Source organism: Hordeum vulgare, chromosome 3H, assembly GCF_904849725.1.
Source record: "Hordeum vulgare subsp. vulgare chromosome 3H, MorexV3_pseudomolecules_assembly, whole genome shotgun sequence".
Taxonomy (NCBI): domain Eukaryota; kingdom Viridiplantae; phylum Streptophyta; class Magnoliopsida; order Poales; family Poaceae; genus Hordeum; species Hordeum vulgare.
Genome location: NC_058520.1, coordinates 19304888 through 19327995, shown reverse-complemented (window position 1 = coordinate 19327995; position 23108 = coordinate 19304888). Strand labels below are relative to the sequence as shown.

Here is a 23108-nt window from a genome sequence, read left to right as displayed (position 1 = left end):
TAAGAGACAATGCATTACGGAAGGCCTTAGAACCCCAAATCTCAATCCTGCTGGTTATACATAGTAGGTGAATGAAGTATCAGTTGTTTTACGCAATTGTCACTTTTGCCTACGCCGTTGTTTATTGTATCATAAGATGGACTCGAGTCATGTTTTGTTGCTGGAGGCTGTAAAATCGAGTTGAGGTATTGATAAGGATGTAAATGCCACGTGTTTAAACCTGTTTAAGCCCACTTATTGATCCAACAGTTAAACAAGTTTTTTTCCGAGGAAAATGAAGTATTGAGCTTACTAGAGGGGCCTTGCGGTGCTGTTTATCATGCCATTTACATCATTAGGTATTGAGAATGAGTAGGCATTGAGATTGAGTTATACGTGAAGATGTACTACTCCATATGTCCCAAATTACTTGTCGCTGCTCAAATGAATGTACCTAGCACTAAGCAAGGCGAAGTGGAGATGGGGTGAAGTGCTCAAATGAATGTACCTAACACTAAGTGAGGCAAAGTGGAGATGGGATGAAAAGCTCAAATGAATGTACCTAGCACTAAGCGAGGCGAAGTGGAGATGGGGTGAATAGCGAGGAACGACGACTATCATTTTTGTTATAACATATTTATCCATGTATGGCTTTGGTAATTGATGACAATTACATGCGGTAGTGCCTTGTCGAGTGCCGCTTACGGGTGGTAGTGCCTTGCCGAGTGCTGCGCTGTACCGTTGGCTTCGGTGTCTCGATATTTTTCTTGTCGGACTGAGCGGTTTGTGGCCGATAGTATGGCGTGGTAGTACCGTCCCAAGCGATAGTACTGCCCGTTACTGCCACGCCACTACCGCCCTTCCTTCTGGGCCTCGAACCCTCAGCGTACTAAGAGCGATAGTAGGAAGCGGTACTACCTCTTATCTGCGGTAGGACCGCTCTGGGTAGCGGAAGTACCGCTTAGGCGGAATTGCGATTTTTTTTTTCAAAAATACTACCTATTTTGTACCAAAATAGAAAAGCATATGTCGAAATTGAAAATAACAAAAACTAGCACCCCGTCGGCCTCTGGTGGGCCGAAGTGGGGCCTCTCGGCCGGCGGGAGGCTGAAGAGGGTCGGTCGGCCCACGGATGGCCGAAGAGCCTGTCGTCGGCCCATGGCTGGCCGAAGAGGACCCGTCGGCCTCCAGGAGGCCAAAGAGCCCCTGGATAAGGCCGACCACCCGGGACCTTCGTCCTCATCTGTCTAATCCTCTCTCTCTCGTTTTCAAAACCGAATTTTGCCCCCCTCCGATCTCCTCCATCCTCCACCCATTTTCCTATTCAATCCGCTGAAACAATAGATCATACCCATCTCCACCGGCCTACGGTCTCATTTTGTGCCATGGGGTAGTTTTTTGTTCGTTTGGAGGAGCCATGATGGGGTGGTGGAGGTGTGGATGCTGAGGAGGTGGTGTGGTGGAGAGGAAGAAGAAAGGGACACACGCGTCGAAGACTCGAAGGTATACAGATTTTTTTAATTTAGGTTAGTTTTTTATTATACATAAAATTAGTTTATGTAGTGTAGTCATTTTAGTGTACGTGTTGGTAGTGGCGGCAGAGTATGGCGGGATAGTAGGGCCGGAAAAGAAAATGGGGGGATAGTAGGGCGAGACAGTACAATCACTATGGGAGATGGTTGAAAACAACAGCTAGCTCATGTTCACGCTCTTTAAAGGTTATGAGCACCAAATTGTTGACTTCAATAGACGATGTCAGAAGAAAATTACTGAAACCTTCCTTCTTCAACACCATTCTACCACCCAAGCCAATAAAGTAGGAACAAGGAATGCTCACGGATATATCATCATCTTCAGAATCAAAAGTAATTTCAAGAGTTAAAAAACCAGTCTTAGGGATTGACAGAAATTCCTTCAAACTCCTCACAACCATGCTAGGAATAATCTGACAAAAAACATCAAATTATATGATATTCAGATTACAAATTTAAAACAGTATGCTAGAACAAAGAACAAATAAATAAATAATACCCAAAACCAAAGCTCACCATATGTTGAGAAATAATATTCATGGAATCCATCCTATGAACAAAAGGAGTACATAATATGTAGTTATCATCAAAGAGTTGCCGCGACATGACATACATTTGATGATAATTCAGAGTGACACCACGACTATAAAAACAACTGTCAAAAGTTCCCTGTGAGTTTCATTCTGATCCTCAAGAGCTAAAAAAATATTTTCACAAACTCAGCAAAACAGCAAAACGTATAAGCTGAAACAGAACTGAAAATCAGTCCAACAAATAACTTACCAACACAGGGTAAAGGGAACAACATAACACCATCCCGATAAAAATCGACACCAATCATAGTTCCATAGTGCTCAAGCCTAACAGTCATCATGTCACGACAAGTTCCTTCCACGAAGAACCATGGAATTTACTGCTCATCCGACCATGTCTAAACAGAACATGATATAAGTTACCCTCACTGTTGTGAAGAGCAAGATCAATATCTGTGTTACCCCTCCGAATAGTTAAAGCTCTGCACTCCTCAATGTACCGAGCAAGATGTGATCTAACACTGCACGGAACATACTACAACAAGAATGGAAGCAAACATCATAATCATATAAACAAAGGCATTCGAATACATTCCAACCAAAACAACATCAACCATATGCCACAGTCAGATAAACAAGATATAGAATCTTACAACACACCTTGAACATCGACGATCCAACACAACAGTGGATACAGACGCACTGGAATCAAAGGAAGAACAAGGGCCACCTGGAGCTCGACAAAATGGGCAAGCCATTTACCTCCAAACTAACGGTGACCAATAAGAACGGAATCGACAACCGAGTTGAAAGTTGACATTTGATTTAGTTGGAAGCAAAAAATACCGTACGCCTATGGAGAGAGCCCTCATCTATTGTTTACGCGGGTTGGATACGAAAATGGGTGGTCGAGCAAAGAGATTGGCTCGGGGGTGGAAGCATCAGAGAGCAACGGGAGTGGGAGGTGGAGCTGGGGAGCCTGGAGGACGGGGAGGGAGAAAATAGTGGTCAGAGGAGAAAGGAAGGAGGGGGGCCTTATCCAGGGGCTCTTCGGCCTCCTAGAGGCCGACGTGTCCTCTTCGGCTAGCCGTGGGCCGACAGCAGGCTCTTCGGCCACCCGTGGGCCGACCGGCCCTCTTCGGCCTCCCGCCAGCCAACAGGCCCTACTTCGGCCCACCAGAGGCCGACGGGGTGCTATTTTTGCTTATTTTCAATTTCGACATATGCTTTTCTATTTTGGTACAAAATAGGTAGTACTTGTGAAAAAAAATCTGGAAGTGCCTTCGTCCCTCCTTCCCCTCTGCGTTCGTGGGCTGCTGCACTACAACCCCATCTCTAGTACCACGGGGAGAGCGGTAGTACCACTCCGGCGGCACTACACAGCCTCTTGGCCTCGTGCCATTGTACTGTGTGGTTGGCTATGCCGCCCAAGCGGTAGTATCGTTTATGTGCGGGCTAAGTGGGTAACAGTTGGAATCTTTCCCTCCTATAAAAGGGGTTCGTCTTCCCCATTGAACCTTATCCTTTGAGCTCGTGTTTGCCCCCCATTGTTGACCTTGTTCGAGCTTTATATCTCTCAATCCATCCAATGATTCTTGCTAGTTCTTAAGAGAAAATAAAGAAGAGATCCAGATCCACATCTCCATCAGTCAGTCTCTCCTCTATGTGACGGGAACCCATTGGATCTAGATCTTGGAGTTCTTTGTGAGCTCCTTGTTCTTCCTCTCATATTCCTTCATAGCTTTTGTTGTTGTGGTAGGATTTGAGTGTGAGGTACTTGGCCACTTCATGTGTTCTTGACATTGCATTAATTGAGTTCTCCACATTGATACGTGGAATTGAAAAGTTGAGAAGCTTATTACTCTTGGGTGCTTGGTACCCTAGAGCTTGTACTTCTTGGGTGCTTTGGAGCTCTAGACGGTTGGTGGTGCATCAGAGCTCAATCATTATGGCATAAACCTCCCAGCAAGCGTCAGGGTCTCCAATTAGGTTGTGGAGATTGCCCCGGGCAATTTGTATGGGTTCCGGTAACCGCCCCGAAAGGGTTGCCAAAGTGTACGGGTTCTATGACCGCCCGAAGGGTAGCTATTTGTATGGGTTCGATGACCGTCCTCAAGGGTACCTTAGTGAAATCACGACACCTTGCATTGTGCGAGGGAGTGAGGAGATTATGGTGGCCCTAGTAGATTCTTGAGGAGCATTGTGCCTCAACACCGCTCCAAACAGAGATTAGCATCCGTAAAGGTGTGAACTTCGGGATACATCATCGTCTCCGCGTGCCTCGGTTATCTTTTACCCGAGCCCTTTACTTATGCACTTTACTTTGTGATAGTCATATTGTTTCATGTTATATATCTTGCTATCACTTAGTTATTTATCTTGTTTAGCATAAGTTGTTGGTGCACATAGGTGAGCCTAGTTGTTGGTGCACATAGGCATTGGATACTTGCTCTTCAATGTCAACAAGTTCAGAAGGCGATAATCAACACCAAGTTTCCAGGTTTCATCCTTCTTCCAGACCATGATAACGGGCGAAGCAAAAGGGCTAGTACTGGGTTTGATGACCCCTGCTTGCAACATCTCCGCAATTTGCTTCTCAATTTCATTCTTGAGCTCATGAGAATAGCGATAGTGCCGGATGTTTACTGGTTGTGCGCCTAGAATCAACGAGATTTTGTGATCACAAGCACGGCGAGGTGGAAGTCCAGTAGGAGCATCAAAAACTTCAGAAAAACCATCCAACACGCGCTGTATTTCTTCAGGAAGGTCAACATTCTGCTGCCCTTGAATTAACTGCAGCTCAACAACAGTAATATCAAACACACCAGGAGGATGCCCTTGGAGGAAAATCCGTTGCCCCAAATGCTCAAATGAAAGCCACTTTTGCTCCTGCTTCACCTGCATAGTACGTACCTCTAGCAGCCAACCAATCAATACCAATAATCCCATCATAAAACTGCAATGGCAAGATTTTGAAATCAGACTTGAATGTGTGTCCATCTGTTGTCCAAGAACAGTTTAGTACCATATGAGTACACTCAAGATGACCCCCTCTAGCCACTCGGATCTGTTGCTTAGGAGCTAATACTTTGTGTCCGGGAACATTGGTTGCTACCTGAGCACTGAGAAAAGAACGGGAGATGCCAGAATCCAATAGAAACACATACCACTGCCCTTGTAAATGACAATTGAGCTTGATGGCACTAGGTTCAGGCGCATCAGATTGTGCTTCTGTAGAGAGAGTCATCTGAATCTGGAGAATTTAGGTCACAAAATTACAGCATCTCGTGTACCACATGCAGCTGAACGGTTGTGTTGCATGTATGATCACAACCCCAACGTTCACCACAGATATAACAAAGTCCTTTTGCACGACGATATGCTTTCAAGATAGCTAATTTATCATCCGCCTGAGTTGGTTTGACAGTGGGCTCACGAAACTCATCGGGAGGTTTGACCTTGTACTGACGGCTCGATGGAGAGGAACTTGGCCGTTGACTGTACCCCGAGGAATTAAGCTCTGTCTCGCCCTCGCTCACCTCTTCCTGCACAGATGAAATACAACATGCAGTATCAAGATCTGGGGGCGTTGAATAGCCACAATCACATGAGCAGCATGTTTTAAGCCATCTATGAAACGAGTAGTATAGTGCATCATATCAGGATTAGGTTCATATGCAGCAAGTTGATCCATCAGAGCCGAGAACTCCAGGATGTAATCATCTACTGAATCAGTTTGGCGCAAGCAGTATAAGCCACAGATTAAGGTTTGGTGCTGATTTCGCCCAAACCGATGCACTACTTCATCACTAAATTCCTGCCAAGACGCATGCGCAAACTTAGACTGAACCGATGCAAGCCAACGCGCTGCACGCCCTTCAAACTGCATCACGGCGATCGCTATCCATAGGGCAGGGTCGGTATCAAATAGAGCAAAGTTAATCTTCACGCCGAGCCTGCCAGAATTTAGGATTGTTGCCGTCGAAACGAGGAAAATCACACTTCGGTGTGCGGGTATGGTGAGATTGAGACCGAGACTGATCTGGACGGCGCTGACGATGAATCAGACTGGCAAACGAGGACGATGGGGGCGGGTCGGTGATACCTCGTGCCTGAGGCGGAACGTAGGGCAGCAAAACCCTAGGTCTTGACCCCTGTGTAGTCGAATGTCAGCGGTGGCCATCGGGGCCGGTCTCCGCCGCTCCCCTGAACGTAGGCGGCCGCACTGTCGTCGTGTCCGAGTTGGAGATGAGACCAATCGAGGCGCAAAGCTCGCTAATTTGCTTGTGTAGGTCCTGCTCGGCGCCATCTGTGTAGGCTTGCAAGTCCTCGACCACGGATCCCAACGCCTGGTCGACCGCGAGTGGGACAGACTTGGAGATCGCCGCGTCGACGACATGGCCTACCGCCGCGATTATGAGCTCCTCAAGCTCTTTCTTCTGTTTCTGGTGGGTGACCGTCGCCGCGGACGTGAGCGTCTCATACAACGCCTTGCCTTCGGCAGAGAGGTTCTCCATCAACTCTCGTTGCCGGTGCGCCGCCGCCACCGCCGCCCGCGTCACCGTGGTGATGTTTCATCGCAGCGTGGATGGTGGAAATTTTTTGGCTCTGATACCAATGGTTAACAATACGTTAGTATATCTTTACTTGATGACCATGGTTCCTTTCGTGAATCTCGAATTCGAATTACAAGGATAAGAATGGAGAGATGAGGAAGAGATACAAGCAGACGTCTCTTGTCGTGCCAACCAGCCAACTCTCTAATGATAATTTTCTTTCCTATTTAACAGAACTTGTGTCCCACTCCTTGCATGCGTAGCGAGTGGATGGGCCTCGAATCCTATTGCTTGTTCCACTGACAGTGACGAAGCTTGAAGGGTTGACGTAGTCGTCGCTGAGATGCTAACTTGCTTGTAGCGTCTCCTGTAGTGCAGTGGACTTGATAGACCGACTCCTAAGGGCATGTACAATGGTTGATAAGTTGTCCTATCTTAAGTCTTGCATGTAATTTAGAGATGGCAAAAAAAAATCTTACAATGGATCACCTCTTAGCCTTATCTTCAATAACTAGTTATTCCTAAAAACATGGTGAGACATATTGTGCTAAGAGGTCACCTCTTGTTTTATCTTAAATAAGGAAAATCACTTAATAACAGTCGGGGAAATCATCCGCCCCGCGCGCGTGCCACGTATTGGTGGGACCAGGCACCACCTCATCTATCTTATCTCCAGGTTTAACACGAGCCACTCATTTTCCTTTCCCCTGTCGAGATCCACTTCGTCTCCTTCCTCCATCTCCACACACACCCATCTCAGCTCATCTCTCGTGCGTTGCTGGAGTTGCAACTCAAGGCGCAGTGCTCCTACAAGTTGGATCCCGCCGTCGGCGAAGCTACACTTCAACTTGCGATGCTTCGATCCCGAATCTCGTCGCTGGTAGGGAGTTGCAATGGAGCACCGTTCCGGGGTCGTGCTGACTGGAGCTACAGAGCAGCGGAGCTGCATGCCGGAGCTGCCACGGGTCGCTGGCGCTGCAATGGATCACCGTGTGCCAGTGTCGCGGTTGCAATGAAGCATGGCCGGAGCTGCGACGGGTCGTCGGTGTTGTGTTGGAGCACCTCGTGTCGGTGTTGTGGCTGCAATGAAACATGGCCGGAGCTGCGACGGGTTGCCGGCGCTGCGTTGGAGCACGACCTGGCAGTGTCGCAGCTGCAATGAAGCATGGCCGAAGTTGTGACGGGCCGTTGGCGCTGCGTTGAAGCTCTACCGGCGCTGTGATGGAGCGCGGCCTCGCCGGAGTTGGCGGCTACAATGGAGCATCCGGTGCTGCCTGTGATGTTGTTCCTGTCGAGCACCCATCCCCGTGCTGCTCCTGCTGGCAAACTGTCGATCCAATGGCTGCAACGGAAGGATTAAACGGCTGATTTTCTCTTATCTTATGAGTTTTTTTGTCCACCTTATCATTTGTGTTATTAAAATAGCATCATTGTACATGCCTAACAGTCTCCTACTTCTCTTCCTCGTCAACTGCCCGGGCCTCCAGGAGGACGACTTCTCTGGCGAGCCCCAGGTCGTCTGCGCCGAGGCCGCCTTCGTCCTCTTCCGCGTCACCACTTCGTCTACATGGCCCGCTGCAGCTCCTCCCGGAGCCCCCCGGCGTCAAATCCCACCGGCTTGGCCTCCTCGAGCAGCAAGAAGGAGGCCTCGCTGGGCTTATCGGAGTCTGACGCCGCGTTGTTGCGTCCCTATACGACCTCCAACTCCAAGCAGATCGCGGCCTCACAGCGAAGGGCTGCTAAATGAAAACTGAGGGTTCCCTTCCCGTACGTCCTCGATCTCCAATCAAAGAAAAAAAACCAACCTCGCTCGTTCCCCGCATCGACGGCGACGGCGACTCCCACCGACCCGCCTCCGTACCACGGTACCTCTTGTTTTATCTTAAATAAGGGAAATCACTTAATAACAGCCGGGGAAATCATTCGCCCCGCGCGCGTGCCACGTATTGGTGGGACCAGGCACCACCTCATCTATCTTATCTCCAGGTTTAACACGAGCCACTCATTTTCCTTTCCCCTGTCGAGATCCACTTCGTCTCCTTCCTCCATCTTCACACACACCCATTTCAGCTCATCTCTCGTGCGTTGTCGGAGTTGCAACTCAAGGCGCAGTGCTCCTACAAGTTGGATCCCGCCGTCGGCGAAGCTACACTTCAACTTGCGATGCTTCGATCCCGAATCTCGTCGCTGGTCGGGAGTTGCAATGGAGTACCGTTCTGGGGTCGTGCTGACCGGAGCTACAGAGCAACGGAGCTGCATGCCAGAGCTGCGACGGGTCGCTGGCGCTGCAATGGATCACCGTGTGCTAGTGTTGCGGTTGCAATGAAGCATGGCCGGAGCTGCGACGGGTCATCGGTGTTGTGTTGGAGCACCTCGTGTTGGTGTTGTGGCTGCAATGAAACATGGCCGGAGCTGCAACGGGTCGCCGGCGCTGCGTTGGAGCATGACCTGGCAGTGTCGCAGCTGCAATGAAGCATGGCCGAAGTTGTGACGGGCCGATGGCGCTGCGTTGAAGCTCTACCGGCGCTACGATGGAGCGCGGCCTCGCCGGAGTTGGCGGCTACAATGGAGCATCCCGTGCTGCGCGTGATGTTGTTCCTGTCGAGCACCTATCCCCGTGCTGCTCCTGCTGGCAAACTGTCAATCCAACGGCTGCAACGGAAGGATTAAACGGGCTGTGCAGACGGATGATTTTCTCTTATCTTATGAGTTTTCTTTTGTCCACCTTATCATTTGTTATTAAAATAGCATCATTGTACATGCCTAACAGTCTCCTACTTCTCTTCCTCGTCCACTGCCCGGGCCTCCAGGAGGACGACTTCTCCGGCGAGCCCCAGGTCGTCTGCGCCGAGGCCGCCTTCGTCCTCTTCCGCATCAGGTTCAGCTTCCCGAGCTAGAGGCGGATCTCCACACACCGCTTCGTCTACATGGCCCGCTGCAGCTCCTCCCGGACAGCGTTTTGGTTACCGGGCGGTAAATTCGGATACCGCCCGGTATTCGCGTTTCTCGCTACCCCACGAGAAAGCTGCCTACCGAGCAAAAAAAATCGAATTTTTTGAAAATTTTGAATTTGAATGAGGAGAGTATGGTTAAGAATGGTAGGAAATCAACTAAAGCATATAAGTGGCGGTGCTCTGCTGGTAAGTATGATCTTGCGCAGCCTAAGTTCTTTGTTTATTCTTTTTTGCTTAACTAACTCTTCAATAAAAATTTAAAAACACACTAGAAGAATTGAACCTACGACCTCATACAGGTTGTGGAAGGAGGTGCAGAAGCAGCCACTGCGCCAACATCTTGTTTGTGTACTACTTGAGCCCCGCACTAATATATTCCTAACCCAAAAAAGTTTGAATTCAAATTTAGTTTAAAAATTTCGAGCGGTATTTCCTCGGAATTTTATGGTAACCACGGTATCCGCGTTTCTCGCCCACCCTCGCTATTTTCTTGGGATTCGGTAGCCAAAACAGAGCTCCCGGAGCCCCCGGGCGTCAAATCCCACCGGCTTGGCCTCCTCGAGCAGCAAGAAGGAGGCCTCGCTGGGCTTATCGGAGTCTGACGCCGCGTTGTTGCATCCCTATGCGACCTCCAACTCCAAGCAGATCGCGGCCTCACAACGGAGGGCTGCTAAATGAAAAGTGAGGGTTACCTTCCCGTACGTCCTCGATCTCCAATCAAAGGAAAGAAAAAGAGTAATAGGCGCTGGCGGTCTGAGAACTTGTCTTGTGGGTACACTTAAGTCCCACTACATGCAAACCGAAAAAACCCGTCACAGAACTTGTGTTGCGGGTGCATCTAGGTCACACTGGCCATTTGGACCGGTCTGCCACCCGGTTTTCTTTTTTCAGAGGTCACGTGAGGCACACGTGTGGCATGTGGGGGTTGTTTTTTTGTAGAAAAGACCCTCTTCTCTTGGACTGGGGCGAGTCGATCTTGTCGCTGACCTCGTAGAGGTGTCCGGCTTTGGCGGGCACCTTGACGTTGATCTTCTTACATGCGGCTGCGACGACATGGCAGAGGGTCTTGAGCGTCGTGCCAGCGGGCATCCGGCGCTTGTGCATGGGTGTGGCGAGCACGAAGGCGGCGAAGGCGAGCACGATGCAGGCAGTGGCTATGCCAAAGCCAAGGCCCCAGCTGATGCTGAATCCAGACGAGGAACACACCGGAGATGATAGGACCGAAGCTCACGTGGAGGTAGAACCAGCTGAAGAAGGACGCCTTGCCCTCCCGGTCCATCGCGCTGTCGTCGTCGAACTGCTCTGCGCCGAATGGCAGCAGCGACGACCGCACCCCGCCGCACCGGCGCACCCGATCGCCATGAGGTACAGCCCCACGAAAGCCACGGTCTGCGAGCTCAACGCCCACGTGCCGGTGGTTCCGGCGCATGACGCGCCCACCGCGCAGAGACAATCGCAGAGAGTTCAGTTAAACCACTAGCTCCTCTCTAGTTAATATTCAGTACTGTACATTTTTGTTAACTGAAGAAACAATTTCAACAAGATGTAGGATTGCTTACATAGAATTACCACGGGTGCCTTGCTGCTGCCGCCGCGCTTCAGTGCTTCAGGAGCGGCACCTGCAGGGTATCGTCCTCTTGAATCTTTGGGTCGTGACCCTGTAACAGAGACAGGTTGCATAAATTGTTAGGAATGAGTTCTGGATAAGATTCAGTACGACCGTGATGTGGATGTGCTTGCCTGGTTACTGGTTAGGAAAGGAAGGGGCCTGGACACTGTCATGTGTATTAACCACGTGTTTAAAAACATTCAGTGCTGACGTAGGCAAGAATTAACCATGTTCTTCTTCAATTGTAGACTCGGTCTAATGGAGGCACACAAATGTTAAGGATTTAGCCTTTCGATCTCCATTGTGACCTCCTTCAAGAACGATCATGGGGCAGCAGAGGAGGAGAAGGAACATCGGCGGAGGTAATTAATCGACTCGAAGGAAGATCAGCAGAGGAGGTGCAGCATTGCAGGGAGTTGACGCTGGGCCTGGCGGATAAAATTCACCTCCTCGTCAGCACAAGTGTTAGGAGAAACCCTTGCTCTACCACGGTCGTCCATTAGGTTCTCTCCATCAGATTACCTTGCGATCATGCGATTTGTTGCTTGCATTCTTTTCCCGATACGTGATTAGCAAAGAGAGGAGGGTCTTTTCTGCAAAAAAACAACCCTCACATGCCACACGTGCGCCTCGCGTGACCTCCGAAAAAAGAAAAGTGGGTGGCAGAACGGTCCAAATGACCAATGTGACCTAGATGCACCCGCAACACAAATTCTGACGGATTTTTTCGGTTTACATGTAGTGGGACTTAAGTGTACCCACAGGACAAGTTCTCAGACCGACAGCGCCTTTTACTCAAAGAAAAAACCCAAACTCGCTCGTTCCCCGCATCGACGTCGACGGCGACTCCCGCCGACCCGCCTCCGTACCACGGTGCCACCACCACCACGCACCGCCAACCTTTCCCCAGTCGACTTGACCAATCCCGTGTTCAACAGGCAATCTGATCTGATTCCCGAAATTTGTTGGTTGCCCTAGAGCCTGTTCCGTCCGACCTCGGTATCCAGATCCATGGCGCCCTCCGATTTTTCCTTCCACCACTCGGACCTGATGGGCTCACACGCCGCCGGACCCACCTCCCGGTTCCCCGACTGGGCCCTGCTCTGCGAGCGGCCGCGTTTCTCCAAGCTCCGCAACGAGACCACCGCCGAGTGCGAGACCGCCGAGGGCCAAACCGTGGAGGTGTCCTTCTGGCTCGTCCACCCGCCCGGCGTCTCCTACTTCACCCTCAACTGCCCCGGCCTCCACGCCTCCGCCTTGGACGACTACGCGCCGCCCTCCCTCGTCTCCGCCGGGGCCGCCTTCGTCCTCTTCAGCCTCACATTCTGGGGCTCCACCCACCACTTCGTCTACAAAGCCGCCCCGGCAGGGGAGCAGTCACTGCAACTGCTACCGGACCCTCCAGCCCCCAGAAGACGCCGGTTCGGCCTCTTGCCCCGCGGCGACGATGGCGAGCACTTCGCCGTGGCCTACCTCGACCGCCAGTGGGTCTCCCAGGACGACGATTGGCGGTTTGATGCGCACGTCTATTCGTCTGAAACGCAGGCATGGAGCAGCCACAGGTTGTCGTTGCAGCACTTATCCCAGTCTCACAAGCTCATGTGTTGTCATCACAGATTGTACTACAGGCATATCGCCGTTGCAGGCTCACTGGGCTGGGTTGATCTCCTGCATGGTGTCCTCCTCCTTGGGAACCTGTTTGACGGGGATCCTGTCATTGGGTTTATCCCATTGCCCGAATCAAGGGTTAACTTTCTCGACGAGGATGGTCTTCCTCACCGTGCCTCGGAGTATTATTGCAACGTGGCCTGCTGTGATGATCTCCTCAAATTCATCGAGATAGAATTTGACGACCCAGTTGTCAGGACCAACCGTAAAGGTTGGAGAGCCAATGTGTGGAACAGGAAGATCTCTTGGAACAAGTGGGAGCTCTGCTCCACAGTTGATGTTGCTAAAATCTCAGTGGACCAAAGTTATTCTGTTTTATTGCCTCAGGTGCGGACTGACGAGCCACACAAACTGGACTTGCAGAAACTGATTTTCTATGCCCCAGTGCTGAGCACCCGCGATGACAATCTTTTTTACATGATGGCCAAGGTGAATGCTGAAGATGAGACTGCCTGGGCCATTGCAGTTGACATGGAATGTGCGGCTGTGGAAGCAATGGCCCCGATTATTCTCGGACAAGACCACTACCACATTGCAATGTTCTGTCCATGCGACCTCCCCAAGTACCTCAACATGACTATGACCCCAGGTGATTCTTCCTTCTTTATCCCCGTGTGATTTAACTAGCAGTCTTATCTTCTGAATTCTTTCTTGTCTGTTGGTTATATGTGCTTAGGACAACGTTTCTGTATTGACTCTATGGACATTGGACTGTTCATGGTCATTAACTTTAGCTGCTCTTCATTCATTCGTCTTAAAAATCTAACTGTGTTTTCCCATGTTCTGATTCATACATGTTGATGTGTTAGAAACATGCATGAAGCTGCAGCCCGTACTTAAAAAATGTGCTCTAAGTTCATATCGTGGTCAGATGCAAGTATGCAAGGTGAAATAGCTGTTGATGTTGTCAAAGATAGCCGAGGTGTATCATGATTCATGATGCCATCTTTTTGTAGTTTGTGGGATGATCACATACCTATTTAACTTTAGTCAGCACATAGCACTTATGATAACTGAGGCTGACTCATCTCTTCCTCCAGTCAAACAGGAAAAACAATGATTTGTTGATGCTAATTCAAATCTGTTCCATGAACAAAATCAAAGTATCAACGGATATAGACAACCTCGAGTGGCTTATGCAGCACGAAATAACAAAACTATCTTGAAAATCCACTAATAACAGCAATCTGCCAGGGCGTGTCTTTTCATATCATGTTGCTGGTCGTTTTGGCCATGTGTGGTGGACCAACCTGCGCGCACCCTCAGACACCATATTACCACTGCATGAAGGCCTTGCTATGCGTGCTGTTTATGGGACACTGACATAATTCGTTAGAAGAAATGAGAGCAGCCCAATGATGTATCCACCAAAAAATTGATCCATGATCTGCTGAGGGGGCAATAAAATTGCTCATTTTATAAGTTATATGTATTTCTTTCGCTGTCTTTTGTATCTAACTGTTCCTTTATCTAAAAATTTTTCGAGGGCAGACATGGATAATCCAGCGGACAAGTGCTCTAAGCGGTAATTCGAACTTCGCTAATTTTACCTGTTCCGGTGTTTTTTTTGCATGATGTCTTTTTCATTTATGCTGCTGCTTCTGCAGGATGTCTGTTGCCAGGTTGAGTGCGAAGCAGTGTGTGGTGCAAGTGCTGTGGACTTTAGACTGGCTTCGAGAACTTGGTAACTAATAAGTCTGACTTCTTGATATACGCTCATTATTTGTCTTGGGTATAATATACTAGATGTGCAGCCAACATTCACCAAGTGCATGTCTGGACCGTTGATCTACAATTATTTTCTTAGCATCATCTGTGAATATCTGCTGAATTTAATCTGCAGCTGAAAATCCACTCTCCTAAAGAGTGATTTTAAATATTATGTGATTTCACTCTTCATTTTTTTTTATCAAATTTCACTCTTCATTTGGATGTTCTGTAACTTGGTGAAAATCTTGAGCAAGTGCAGCCCGTGTGATAGCATTATTAGCTCCGGAGATATATGCTCTTGCAAATTGGCTGTCATGAAGAGGACACTCACATCTGTATGGTCAATTGCAGATCAATGCTTGGAAATCGAGAGGTCAACTTACCATACAGGCAGATTATTACTTCAGTTTTCGCCAGTATCATCTCTGCGTTCCAGTATCAGACCAGTAAGTTCTGTTATTCTATCCCACAGATATAGTCCAGGGCTTCATGTTACAAGTGTATCCTTATCTCTTTGCTAGCCCTTTGTAGTCAAGTTTCTTGTTTTGTTTATGTAGGCAGGCGTGCTAGTGTGTTTATAAAGCAATTGCTTGATTTCAAATTATGAACTCTCAGCATTCTTGGGCATTCATTTAAATTCATATTATGAATTCTCAACGTACGTGACTGAATCCTAAGAAAATCATGATGCAGATGGTAAGATATGCTTCCTATAATGGTCAAGGTGAAGCTGCATCGAAGGCTGTGGATTTTTGCCTGAGGTATATAGATGAGGAAACCAGGCATTTCGTTTGTGAAATAAACTTACATTTATATCTGATCATAATGTCTGTTGTTTCCTAGAGCTTTGGAAGATTTCGACTTGGCTCTATACGGATCACCGAGTGACCCATCAGCATCTGCTGAAGTCATGCGTAGCAAAATCAGTGATGTCATTCAAGCTTTGGACAAGTACAAGAAAATGAGTCGCCTCTCTTTATTATTGAAAGGAGCCCTTTAGTGATCTTAATTTTTTACTTGGTTCAATTGTTTCAGCATCATGCAAATTGTGCCATCAACACTGATACCAAAAGAAAGGATTCTCGGAGATGCCAGCGACCAAAAAAGATCAAAGGCAACATCTGAAACTCGTGAGAAGCCAATCGAGACAAAGAATACATCCCATGGGTGGCTGCAGGTGAGATTCAAGCCCATTCATCAGGAGAGGTATCAACGTGGCAGGAGATGGAGGAAAGCTAGCCGTGAACAACGAGCTGTGGTCGATACGAAGGATACACCTGACAAGTGGCAGAAAGGGAAATTCAAGCACGGTGACTCTCGAAGGGAGAAGGCGGTGGTCCCGGGTGGCTGGTTGCTGTCTTTCTTCTTGCTGATATCGATAGCCGTCGTTATGTCTTCTTCCCGCCGTTATGTAATGGAGTTCGTATCTTACTGACACGGAATGTCTGTAGAAACCTAAGCTTATTGTAGATGGAGTGTTTAGTTATGGTTTCGGCCGTGGTTAATGTATTGACATGATGCTTATGTGAGGGTGCTGGTTGCTGCTACCTACTTAGTAGACGCCTAGTAGTAGCACTACATATGTTGTTGCTACTTGCTACCTTCTTGCTGCTTGGGTGCATGAAGAAACTGGTGGCAGGTTGTGCTCTTCTAAGTTAACTGCAATTAGAACCCCAAATCTCAATCCTGGTTGTACATAGTAGGTGAATGAAGTATCAGTCGTTTTATTCAATTGTCACTTTTATATGCCGTTGTTTATTGTATCATAAGATGGACTTGAGTCATGTTCTGTTGCTGGGTGCTGTAAAATCGAGTTGAGATATTGATAAGGATGTAAATGACGCGTGTTTAAACCCGTTTAATCCCACTTATTGATCTAACAGTTCAACAAGTTTTTTTCCCGAAAAGCCATTTACATCCTTAGGTTTGAGATTGAGTTATAAGTAAAACCCTACTACTCCATCTATCCTAAATTTTGTTGCCGCTCAAATGAATGTATCTAGCACTAAGCAAGGCGCAGCGGAGATGGAGTGAAGAGCCAGGACCGACAACTAGCATGTCCCTTAGAACATTGTTGCCCCATGTTTAGTTTTGGTAATTGATAACAATCCCTATGTACTAATGGTTGTCTTTTGTTATATTCGAAGGATTTGTCCATATGCATTTCTTGAAGTCCATTTGTTAGTTAGTTTTAAGGAGTTTATGTGATGATCAAGGTGGTATCAAGGATTTATCCAAAGATTGATCATGTGAGAATTGAGCTTATTGCAAGCATGTCTTGAAGAAAAAGATTGTGTGAACATTCATGTTTACCTTCAAGACATCATCTTTATAGAGAGAAGATAAGTCTCAAGGTTGATCAAGACTAAGTCAAAGAGTGAATCAAGTTGATCAACACACAAAGCGTACATGGTCTACCGAGAGGGATCAAGTGATCCCATGGTATGGTAAGTGAAAGGGTCGATATGGTTGACTAGAGGGGGGGTGAATAGACAACTACCAAATTTAGGTTTTTCTTTAACAAATAAGTTTAGCAATAAATAGGTTGTCTAGATATGCAACTAAGTGAGCAACCTATATGATGCTAACAACAACAATAACAAGCAAGTAACAAATACAAGTAAAGGTAAGAAGTGACCACAAGTGGAACCTATGAAGACGAGGATGTGTTTTCGAAGTTCGTTCCCTTGGGGGGAGTATGTCTCCGTTAGAGCGGTATGGAGCCACAATGCTCCCCAAGATGCCACTAAGGCCACTGTATTCTCCTCACGCCCTCACACAATGCGAGATGTCGTGATTCCACTAATGGTGCCCTTGAAGGCGGCAACTGAACCTTTACAAAAAAGGTTGGGGCAATCTCCACAACTGAATTGGAGGCTCCTAACGAAACCACGAAGCTTCACCACAATGGATTATGGCTTTGAGGTGACCTCTTCCGTCTAGGGTGCTCAAACACCCAAGGGTAACAAAATCCACACAAGAAAGTTGGGGGAATCAAGTTCCGTTTGATGGAAGTGTAGATCCAGATCTCCTCCTTCAATCCCTAGCAAATCAACAAGTTTGAGTGGCTAGAGAGAGAGCTCGGGCAAGAAAGCTTAGAGGGCATCAATGGTGGAGAGAGAGAGGAAAGAGGTGAAGTGGTAGGTGGAAGAAGAACCACTTTATATAGTGCCCCCATTTCCAACCGTTACACCCGTTTTCTCAACGGGCGGTACAACCGATGTGTGCACCGGTACAACCGATGTGTGCACTGGCACAACCGGTGCACACAGACATTTCGCACCAACCCTAACCAACGGTACAACCGATGGCGAGGGCGGTAGTACCAGTCACACAAGAGGACAGGAACAACCGCCCTACCACCGCCAACAACCGCTTGGAAACAGAGAGGATGCACCCTCAAGTAATGTGAGGCGGTGGTTTCCACGTTTCAACCACTAGGAATAGATACGTAGATGCGACTAAGTCCTGGGCGGTACAACCGCCCTGGACACCAGTAGTACCGGTCAAAGAGACACGACTGGAACTACCGTACCGCAGCCGCCCCAAGTACATCACCAAAAAAAAGGTGAGTCTGATGGTGGGGTGTTACTTGGCCGGTACAACCGCCTCAAGCCGCCACTCGAGGGTTAGCCAGGCTTTGGCGGTACAACCGTCCGGAGGCAGCGGTACAATCGTTGGACAGAGCAGCAACTCAAGGATTTCACCCCTGGAGTGGTAGTTATACTAGACGTCCAATCCCAACGGTACAACCGCTAGGAGAGAATTCAGCTGACAGGAAAAGAAATGAGGATCTCTCTCAAAGATCGGAAGAAATATTAGGTGAGAGACAACAACACGTAGAGAACACCTTCTTTATTCTTTTCTGTAAATTCCCTCTTAATAGTATGGGTTCCTTACGACCAAAGAAATAAACACGTAGAGAACACAATCTTCATTATTTTCTGTCCGGGGGGGAAACTCAATCATCTTGTGTCCAAAATGAGGTACGTGAAGAACTTGACACACGATTAGATCACATAGTGAGTTGTCATCATCACCAAAACACCAAGGCGGGAAAATGCCCTAACAATCTTCCCCTTTTTGGTGGATGATGACAACTACACAATTTGCATTGATGGTCTTCAAAAAAGGGAGCTCCCCCTAAATGTGTGCATCATTGATATGACCATAAATGTGACAAAGCTACCCCCTTGAAATAATGGACTCATAACAGAGTACAAATAAAAATAGTCAGCGGCAAGCACATGTATAAGTAGAGCACAATAGAGAGGAAACCAAAGATATGCAGGACACAAACTAGATAAACTTAAGATAAATTTGGTATTACATGTCTCACACCATGCACACAGTCTCCACACATGGTCCATAAACAACTAAAAAGCGATAAAAAGTTCGATTGCAGCATAACCACACCCATGCAAATCCCGTCCTAATAGAGTCTTCTCCCCCTTTGGCATCAAGACACCAAAAAGGAAAAGAGCAATGCTAGCGCCCCAGAGCTCAGTCATCCTCCTCTGACTCCCCAGTCTCCTGAGAATCATCATCATCATCCTCCATAATGTCATCAGTAGCAAGAGAAGAAGATGCAGCAACAGGATGGCCCGAGGCCTCATCATCAGTCCAGGTGTTGTGCTCGTAGATCCACTTATCCTCGGGAGTGATGGTCTTCTCGGAACCACTCTCAGTCAGAATTTTGAGAGCCCACATAATCTGAATTTGTCTGCGTCTGGCGAATTTCTCGTTAACATGGGCATTATAGAGCTTCTTCTAAACATGAGGATGCAAGCAGAAGGTCTTCCTTACCTTGTAGGTGAGCTTGTTAACCCAAGAAGGCTTGGCCCAGGTCTCGAGCTCAAAATCGTTGTTGCTGGAAGTGGCAAAAACATATTCAGGGTGATCAGGGGGAATGCAAGGCACAACATGCTTCTTCTTCCTGAGCTGCTTGATCTCATGCATGGTAAGGGTGTCAGAAGAAGACAATGCTTCACCAGGCCTATGAACTCCCCAAACCTATGAGCTATTTTCGATGTTGGAGTTTACGATGGTGGTTCTCTGATGGAGGTTTCACTCCTCTATATCATAGGCATACTCCCATGCGTCTTCATAGGTTTCGCTATTTGGATAGTATTTGTTGTCAACTATCCAACAAGCTTGAGTTTGCTCAATTCGGAGCTCATTTGCAGAAGTTATGACAGTTCTAGTGTTCCTGCATTCATCCGTTTCCCATGTTAAGTTCTTGAAGGAAACAACCGGTTGTACCTCGCTCGCCAGCTCTAGTACCATCTACAGTGTAAGCGGTAGTACCGCTCTGGGTAAGCAGTAGTACCACCCTCGGGTGGCAGTACCATTGTCTAGTATCACACGATGTACCGTTTCCTATGAAATCTCAACTTTTCGTGTCGGACTCGGCGGTTGTTGGGACGGTAGTACGACGTGGTATTACCACCTATAAGCAGTAGTACTGCCCGCCACTACCGCTCAACTACCGCCTAACCTTCTCGACTCAGAACTCTCACCGGACTTAAGGGCGACAGTAGGGCGAGGCACTACCGCTTACAAGCGATAGTATCGCTTCAACGGTATGGCGTGCCCCTGTTCCTGCCACAACCCTGCGGCTGAGGGCCTATACACTACAACCCCAATGGTAGTACGGCTGGGGCAAGCGGTAGTACCACTCCGGCGGCACTACCGGCTCGTGGTCTTGTGCCCTTACACTATGCAACAGACAGAGCCACCTAAGCGATAGTATCGCTCTCATGAGCGGTAGTACCGTTTGTGTGCAGGCTGAGGAGGTAACAGTTGGATTTTTCTTCACCTATAAAAGGGGGTCTTCTTCCCCAATGAACATTATCCTTTGAGCTCGTGTTCTTCCCTCATTGTTGACTTTCTCCGAGCTTGCTAACTCTCAACCCCTCTAATGATTCTTGTTAATTCTTGAGGAAAAAGAGAGAGAGGGGATCTAGATCTACGTTTCCACCAATCACTTTCTCCTCTATGTGAAGGGAACCCCTAGAATCTAGATCTTGGAGTCCTTTGTGTTCTGTTCTTCGTTCTTTCTCTCATTTTCCTCCATACCATTAGTTGTTGTGGTGGAATTTTGGAGAGACGGACTTGGGTACTCCGTGTGCCTTTGTCATTGTATTTGGTGCATAGGTTTGAGTTCTTCATGGTGATACGTCGAAGTAAAGTTTGAGAAGCTGGGTGTTTGAGCACCCTAGAGCTTGTGTCTCTTGGGTGGTTTGGCACCTTAGATGGTTGAGGTCATATCGGAGCCACAATTCATTATGGTGAAGCTTCATGGTGGTGTTGGGAGCCTCCAATTAAGCTGTGGATATTGTCTCAACTTTGTCTGTAATAGTTCGACCGCCGCCTTCAAAGGACACCATTAGTGAAATCACAACATCTTGCATTGTGTGAGGGCGTGAGTAGATTACGGTGGCCCTAGTGGCTTCTTGTGGAGCATTGCGCCTTCACACCGCTCCAAACGGAGATTATCATCCGCAAGGGTGTGAGTTCAAAATACATCGCCGTCTCCCACATGGCTCGATTATCTCTTATCCGATCCCTTTACTTTTGTACTTTACTTTGTGATAGTCATATTGTTTCATGTTATATACATTGCTATAACTTAGTTGTTTATCTTGTTTAGCATAAGTTGTTGGTGCACATAGATGAACCTAGTTGTTGTAAGTTTTGTGCTTGACTAATTACACATTAGTTTTATTTCACATTTGTTTAAGCCTAAATCATAATTATTTTAAAACACACATTCTCCCCTCCCTCTAGGCGACATCCACGTCCTTTCAATGTCGTCCGACGAAGTCTGAAAAAAGGATTGATGGGTGACATGTGGGATATTTTATTGGCGCCGAAGAAGAGGGTTGGCTGCTCAACTATTTTTTAGTGTCTTTGTTTCGAAGCAGCCATAATAGATACTCCTTCTGTTCACATATATAAGACGTTTTAAATATTTCAACATGGACTATATATGGATTAAAACTAAAACATGTATATATACGTCCGATTCAAAATAATAATTAAACATCTTATATTTGTGAATGAAGGGAGTACTAAACTTTGACTCCATCCGTTCATAAATATTTTGATATTATAATATAAACTACATACATATTGAAACAGGTAAACAAACACACCAAAATTTGTCTATATTCGAGTATCCGAGCCCGAAATGACTTAAAACATATTTTTATAACAGTGAACGGGGATGCATATTTTGGTGATAATTTTACAAATGCTACCACTAAAGCATACCTAGCCAAACGGGCCGACCAGACACGACATGGCCTGGCCTGTCGTAAACGGGTCCGGCCTGTCCAGACACGATTACTAATCGAGTCGTGCCGTGCCGACACATGTGCTCGGGGTGGCGGCCTAGGCATGGCACAGGGGCTAGCTGGGCCGCCACGCGGCATGCGAGCCCGTTTCGACATGCTGGGCCATTTCCACAGGGTTTTTTTTTCCTAAAACATGCCAAAAAAACAGCAAAAAAAGGCTTGAAAAATTTGAAATTTGATAGAGTATTATGTGGGATAAATCTAGAATTTTATTAGCGTTCGCCTCATTAAAATCCTCCATCTCATGAAAGTAAAAGAATAAAAACCATGTTCTAGAAATACTAAAAAGATTAAAAAACAGAGAAAGAAAATAAATTACAAATACTATAACTTACTAATTGGGATCTTTTAACCTTGCCTCCCGGCCGCAGCCATAGTCGTGGCCGCCTCCTCTGCCTCCTTGACGTATGTCGTCTTGTGTCTCATCAGGTGGCCGGTTCCGGCATTCTTTTTCACGAGTAACTTTTTACCGCATTGTTTGCACTTTGCTCCATGCTCCTCTAATAGAATTGGTGTGACCTTCGGGTTCGAAACTGGTATGGGGTTCAAACGTAGGATGATCCATATAAAGATGTTGCATGGATGGGGGCAGGATAGTGGGATCGAAGCTCGGAGGGTAGAGGCTATAGTCCATATCCCCAAGACCGAAATCAGAGAGTGGTAAACTAGTATTGTCATCCATGTTTGAGTGTGAGAAATATGTGGGCTGGGCAACCCTATTTATAGCAAAAATGTTACAATTTTTGAACAAATTTGACCCTCCAACGTTTAAAATTTCGAATATATGCTTCTAAACCCAACCTTACTCCCCTAACTCATCCCCCGCTCTCCCATCAATCGAGGCAGCCGGCCAAGGCGCCAGGCTGATCAGCCGCCATCGACGGGAGGAGACCAAGCGCCCTTCCCCGCTCCCCTGCTCCCGCTTCGACCGAGGCAGGCCTGGCATGTTGTGCCGTGCGTCACCATGTCGGGTCGGGCTTCATGCCGGCACACGCTAATTAGACCATGTCGTGTTGGCTCGCGTGTTGTGGGTGACGCCCAGGCACGGCCCGAGGCGGGCTGCATGCCTGACACAGCCCGATTAGCGCCTGCCGGACCGGGCTCGTAGCGTGCCGGGTTTGTGGGCCAGCCCGATTAGCACGGCCCGTTTGGACAGATTTGCACCGAGCTTACTGTGGGAAAAAAAAGAGTGAGAGAGAAAGCCAATCC

The 23108-nt window shown here is 47.7% G+C and overlaps 1 protein-coding gene across 1 annotated transcript; it reads left to right on the top strand.

The window, feature by feature from the left end:
• Positions 1–12173: 12173 nt before the first annotated feature.
• Positions 12174–16225, top strand: LOC123441383. The gene is made up of 7 exons (XM_045117845.1): positions 12174–13420; positions 14323–14356; positions 14439–14515; positions 14893–14987; positions 15235–15302; positions 15385–15492; positions 15577–16225. The coding sequence occupies exons 1-7, from the start codon at positions 12175–12177 to the stop codon at positions 15974–15976; spliced, it is 2028 nt and encodes a 675-aa protein (XP_044973780.1). The 5' UTR covers position 12174; the 3' UTR covers positions 15977–16225.
• Positions 16226–23108: the final 6883 nt, after the last annotated feature.